This window comes from Bidens hawaiensis, unplaced genomic scaffold, assembly GCF_021521415.1.
Source record: "Bidens hawaiensis isolate Kalapana, Puna unplaced genomic scaffold, B.hawaiensis_p1.1 tig00009311_1, whole genome shotgun sequence".
NCBI classification, from domain to species: domain Eukaryota; kingdom Viridiplantae; phylum Streptophyta; class Magnoliopsida; order Asterales; family Asteraceae; genus Bidens; species Bidens hawaiensis.
In genome coordinates this window covers 231,084-237,708 of record NW_027491687.1, presented here as the reverse complement: position 1 = coordinate 237,708, position 6,625 = coordinate 231,084, and the positions used below count along the sequence as shown (strand labels likewise).

At 36.6% G+C, this 6,625-nt stretch overlaps 1 protein-coding gene across 1 annotated transcript; it reads right to left on the bottom strand.

Moving 5' to 3' along the window:
- Positions 1-3,210: 3,210 nt before the first annotated feature.
- On the bottom strand, positions 3,211-5,076 carry LOC143531948 (large ribosomal subunit protein uL13w-like). The gene is made up of 4 exons (XM_077027128.1): positions 4,805-5,076; positions 3,780-3,896; positions 3,597-3,684; positions 3,211-3,508 (listed from the first exon to the last, which is right to left on the bottom strand). The coding sequence occupies exons 1-4, from the start codon at positions 5,074-5,076 to the stop codon at positions 3,365-3,367; spliced, it is 621 nt and encodes a 206-aa protein (XP_076883243.1). The 3' UTR covers positions 3,211-3,364.
- Between the last annotated feature and the right edge of the window lie 1,549 nt (positions 5,077-6,625).

Genomic DNA, 6,625 nt, shown 5'->3' with positions numbered 1-6,625 from the left:
TAAACAAAAAATACAAACTACTTAATGCGTAGATTATTCTATTATCGATAACTAAAAGTAAATATAAATATAAAGAAAATGTTTGCGCGTATGGTTCAGGTAAACATGTGTTTATGTTTCGGGTAATCAAGTTGGGTATCACCTAATTCTGTACCAGTCCGATACTCGCGAATTTGTTTGAAACTATTCCTATACCCCATACTCGTAGGGTTCGGGTTAGTTTGCCATTCTAATTCTAATTTAGATATAACCCCAAAATCCATATAATATGTCGAGAGATATAATGCTACAATACAAGATAATTATAATGATTATATCTCTACATCTCTTTGATGATAACCCTATGAATTTCAAGCGAGAGCAGGGCGTACGGTAGAATTGGTCCGACATGTTTGAAACAAATGATGTGGCAGACCCTTGATGAATATGTTGGAAATCATACCCTTGATCGAACACACAAACACTAGATTGAACAACTTGTTCGACTCTTATTGTTATCATAAAATAAAGCACACAAATTAGAATACCTCTAACCATCTACTTATACTAAAATTTTAACTTGCTCACCAAGGCTCCTAACTAAACTCAACCTAGGAAACCAGATAAATTAATAAAAATAAAAAAATCTTATTCCTGATTAAATATAAAAAAAACTCAATAAATTCACCAAGAATTATCTATAGCCCACAAGATTAATATCTTCAAAATTAGGGGCGGACCTAAGTGTAGTGGACAGGGGTCGGCCGACCCATGTGGAAAATAATAATTAGTACAATATATGCTTTAAGATCCCGACCGACCCTGTAAAATTTTGACACGACCCTTGTAGATCTTTGACAAAGCCACACTAGAAGATTAGGTGACAGAGCTTCAGAGTTGGTGAGGCTAGTTTTGCCGGAGTTGCACGTTTACGGTTTTAAGTAAGGAAGAAAGGTAAGAGTTTAAGAGATGTACAAATAATAATATAAAATGAAAAAAGACGGCTTTTATGCTTCTATATAGCATAGGTGTGCAGAAAAAGCTCATAATAGGTTTATACAATTGAATTAAACTTTATAACTTTCTTTTTAGTTTTTATAGTAATTTTAAGTCTAATTTTTTTGTTTTTTCTTTCCTTTTCCTTTGAACGTGGGTTTTTTTATTTTTTTATTTTTTTATTTAGTTTCTTTTTTTTTTTAGCTCCTGTAATTCAGTAGTTGCATATATAGCTTTGATGTTTTCCGTCTGGTAATTTTTTTCATATTAACTTGTAATATTTAATGTGTGTTAGAATGAATTTTGTTAATGTGCAGCTTAAGAAATATGAATACTTTTAAACGGATTTTCAAAACTTGTTGCAAAATGAATAGATGATATTACTTATTTAAATAAACGAAAATAAAATAAATTAGCTTACAAAGTATAGAAGAACATACAATTTTTTATAAGATAAATAAGTTGTTTAATTAATTAAAATTATTTTTTTGTTAAAAGTGAAGAAGGTAAAATAATAAGAAAAGAAAATATAATAGAAACTTAAACGACAGGCTAATTCACCATAAGTTTTTACTTTAGGCTGAATAAGTTATAAGAGAGAAATCAAAGTTGTCACAATAGCAGTTTACTCGTGAAGTTATCATTAGCTTAACCCGTCTAAACCAGCTTTTAAATATATTTTTCTCGTTAAAATATGTTATTATTATGTGGTGACCGGACCTAATCCAAATTGGACTGAAATGTTTTAATATTTAACGATATACAATTTACCCAAAAAATTTCCAACCCCTGCGAAAAATAATTCTGGATCCGCCACCGTTCAAAATATGTCTACATAGTGAGAAGTAGATGGTACATGGAGAACCTGAATATCACCATTGAGAACATTTCCCCTGACAAAGTGTATGTCAATCTCGGCATGTTTTATTCGTTTATGTTGAACTGGATTCTTAAAGAGATACACAATCGATACATTTTCATAGTAAACGACAATGGTCTTTCCAATATGGACATGCAGTTCCGGCAGTAAGCTACGTGATCAACTAGTTTCAGCAAAAGCGTTTGCTACCCACAGTATTCGGCTTCGGGACTGGAGCGGGAGATCGCGTGTTGACGTTTAGAAGACCAAGAAATAAAGGTTATCCCCAAAATAAACGTAGTACCTGGGGTGGAGCGACGTGAGTCAGGGCACCCACCCTTGTCTGCTTCAAAATATGCAATGAGATTGTGACCGGAGATGTCATAATGCGTAGGCCGAAGTCCGAATATTCAATGCCAAAGTACATAATTCCTGAAAATTATATGCGGCTCTTATGGAGCATGCATGAAGAGACAAACTTCTTGAACCGCACAGGATATGTCGGGTAGTGTAAATGCGAGATTGAAGTGCTCCAGCAAAACTTTGGTAGAAAGTTCCGTCAAGAAGCAAGTCAATGGTATTTGCACCAAGCTTAGAGGACGTATCCATGAGCATTGTGTAAGGTTGCAAGAGGTCATGGATGTCACGCGCATATTGAGCCTGAGATTAAAATTAAACTGGTTTTGTTCTAAGTAACTGTAAAGCTCAAAAACTGGTAAGTTGCCAGCATATGTCATGGCAAATTATTGTGAATAGTGATGACGTTCTTCAATAGCCCGAGATCAGAAGTTGCGAGAATGATATCACCTACATAAACTAGTAAGCATGTCATTTGATTTCCATGACGGTACGAAATTGAAGAGTTGGTGCATACAAGAATGGGCTGTATCCCTATGCCATGCATGCGGTGCTTTTTTAAGGCCATATATTAATAAGACAGTTAACCAAAAATCGCCATGTAAAAAAAGACATTCTTTACATCAAGCTAGTGAAATGACCATTACTGTGACACCATAAAAACTACGACCATGATCATAACAACGCAAGGCTAAAAAAACTATACTACAGTGGCCATCTTTACAGCCAAGTTAAAAGTATCATCACATTTAATGCCAAATTATCTATCACAAACTGTTAAATGATGGCCAATTTTATCTACCAGATTATTTGTCACTAAATGCGTCACAAATTGTGTTGAGGGACGTTTTTTTCCGGATAGACCAAATCAGCTTATGACGAAATCATAACAGTTCAACAATAGAATTCTGTTCAAAATATCATTAAAAAAAAAGATTCAACAAATGAAGGTATAACCAGAAAACATCAGCTCTAGCAAAAAAGACTACAAAGACCACAAAACTGTAAAAGAAATACCAAACTCCATCAACAATTTCATACTGTCACATGCATTTGAACAAAAACCAAACGATTCCACCACATTATACACGAATCCTCATTTTGCATATAAAGATATCAAGAGTCAACACCATCAAACACAAAATTCCTAGCAAAAAACTAAAATCAAAAGATTTAGTAGGTAACCGGCGCAAGAACCACCAGTTGTGAGCCAAGTTTCTCTTCCGCTGCCTTCTCTGCTTTTGCACGCAGCTTGTTAAGCTGCTTCTTTCTCTCATACACGACCGCAGCCTTCTCTTTCCTCTTCTTTTCAAGTTCCTATGTTCCCAATAAAACAATAAAGCAAATCCCATTTAACACGAGTTTTTATTTGTGTTAAATTTAAGTAAAAAAGCATAAGCTTTACCTTGATGGTTTCATAGTGATTCCATCCAACCTCAGATGATAAATGACCCAACAAGCAGTACTTGTGTCCAGCTGTAAGCCTCAAAACCCTGTTTTTTAAGTAAAGAAACAAATGAAATCACATTACAATCAACACCTATTTCGCAAACAGCAGTTATAACAATTTATAATCAAATTTACTAACTTGAGTGCGTCAGGGATGACCATCCTCTTCTTCCTGTTGTAAGGAGTAGGAACTCCTTCATAAACCTTCAACCTTGCAAGTGCAGCAGCTCCACGCTTGGTCTTGTGTGGAATCATCCTACACATAGTAATATAAATTATTAATATAGATTCACCAATGTTTGATAATTTATTTAACGGAACATCTAAAAGCAATATAACAAAAAAGAAAAGTTTAAATGGGTATACACCTAAAACTACGCATCATAGCAAAACAATCACATGTGCTTTTGGCCAGTAATTCAATCCTAATACTTCTTTCAAGCAATACAACATTATTGAAGTCAGATCAGTACATAACATTAAAAATAAACTAGAAATACAGTCAATATTAAGTCAAATGCCCAAACTTGCGCTAAATGGATCACTTTTTAAAAGACAAAACATATTATCTACAATGTTTTAGAACTCGCTAAGCACTGGTAGAGCGGTGGAGTACCGACCATCAAATTCGAATTTTATGTGTAACTTTTCAAAATTATCTACACTACATTATATAAATGCACGCACACACATAATTTTATATATAATTTTTCACATATTTCAAAATCTTCAACAAACATTGACCGAAAATTTGCCAACTTTCACCGAATTGGCCTATAGATTATAGAGTCCAATAACATTAATACGAATTGGTCAACTAAGGGGGTGTTTAAGATTCCTTATGAAAACTCCTTATAACTTTCCAATAAGTTAAAAAAGTGTAATTAACTTTTCCCTCTCACACCGAAAGCAATCCCAAACACCTTATAACTTTTCAAAAAATTAATAAGTTATAAGTCAGGTGAAAATAAGCAATCCCAAACACCCCCTAATTTATCCAATAAACAGACATTATAAATCATAAATACAGTTTCATCATTACACATTAACATAATTTCATCAATATAGCGTAACACTTAAATCATAATCATACCAGCATTTAAATCATAATAATAATAATAATAATAATAATAATAATAAAACATATAATGCGTAACAATTTACCCTCGGATGGTCCGCCAGAGGATCTTAGACGGAGCACGGAAATGAATGGGACCGTGCGACGGCTTAGTGTTCATGCGCTTGCGAAGAAACCGCAGGTACTTCATTTTCTGACGGACGAGACCGCCGGACAGGCAGATCTCTTCGCACCGGACGGCAGTAACGCTCTGGCCGTTGAGCAGTTCCTTGGCCACAATAGAAGCTAATCGGCCGAGCATGTGGTGGCGAGCATCCACCACCACTTCCTTCTTGCAAATACCGGATCCTGACACCATGTTTAGGGTTTCACTCACCTGCGCCTCCAAGCTCAAAAGTGGTTTAGGATGAAGATGGTGGGTGGTGTATATAGAATTAGGGTTTTTTTTTTCAGTGAGGAGTTGGTCTAGTGGGCCTGGGTTCAAGCCTGTAAAGAAATGTATGGGCCTGGATTTAAGCTATATTCTAAATAGAGGTGTACAAAACCGGTTTGGGTCCATGCCGGTTCGGGTGATAAACTGGTTTAGACGTGCAAAAAAAAAACCGGTTCCGGAACCGAACCGGAACCGGTTCCAGGTCCAACCCGGTTGGTACAATACCCGGTTTGGGTATTTTTGTACCCGAAAATCGTACCCGGTTCTCATATTTGTATGTTAGTATCAGTTCCAACCCGGTTCCTACCCGGTTCTTAATTATAACCGGTTCGGTTCGTACCCGGAAAAACCGGTTCCGGCGGGTTTTTTTTGAAGAGTCAAACAAAAGTCAAAGTAGCCGTTGGAACCGGTTCCAACGGTAATATAGCTGTTGGAACCGGTTTTTTAGCCACCAATTAGCCGTTGGAACCGGTTCCAACGGTAATATAGCCGTTGGAACCGGTTTTTGAGAGACAATAGATCCGTTGGAACCGGTTCCAACGGTAATATAGCCGTTGGAACCGGTTTTTGATGCCCAAACCTATATATAACTTGTTTTCCACCACTAATTTCACCACCAAACTCAAAAACAAACTAAAATACTACTCCTTTAGCAAACCCGTTCCGTTACCCGACCATCCAACTAAATATTATTATGGCACCCATCAAAAAAACTAACAAGAAGGCTAAGAAGAGTGTTTTTGTTGCCCCCGTTCCTGTTACGGAGTACCCAAGGGTTGTTACGGTAGTCAACCATAACCGCAACCAAGACATATGGAAGAATTGGGATTTGATTGTGGATGACGAAGATTATCAAAAGGCTCGTTGCAAACTATGTGGTTCAATATTAAAGCACGATTCCAACTCTACTTTGAGAAAGCACATCGAGAAGCCATATTGCAAGGCGTTGAAAGGGATTGGCGCGACCGATCAAATTGACTTGGGTAAAGATGGCACACTGTTTCGTTACAACACGACTCAAGTTCAAGATAGAATGGCAAAGTTCGTTATTCAACGAGGTTTGCCGTTTAACCACTTTGATGACCCGGAGTTGACGTCGTTGATTCGCGAAACTCTACAACCGAGATACACACATGTAAGTCGTACTACCTTAAGACGTCATTGTATCAGGTTGTGGGAGTGTGCTAAAAAAGAGTTAATCGAGTCTTTTCATTCTTTAGAAGCCATGGTTAGTTTAACTACCGATGTTTGGTCGGCACCACACGGGTTGCCCGAATCATACATATGTGTCACCGCTCATTGGGTTGATCCGGTGACATGGTAATTGATGAAACGCACCATCTCTTTTGAAAACTTCCCGTTCCCACGTACCGCCGAAAAATTGTTTGAATTACTTGATGAAGTTATAACGACTTACAACTTGAGAAATAAAATATTTTCGATTTTGTTTGACAACGCTTCAAACAATACTAAG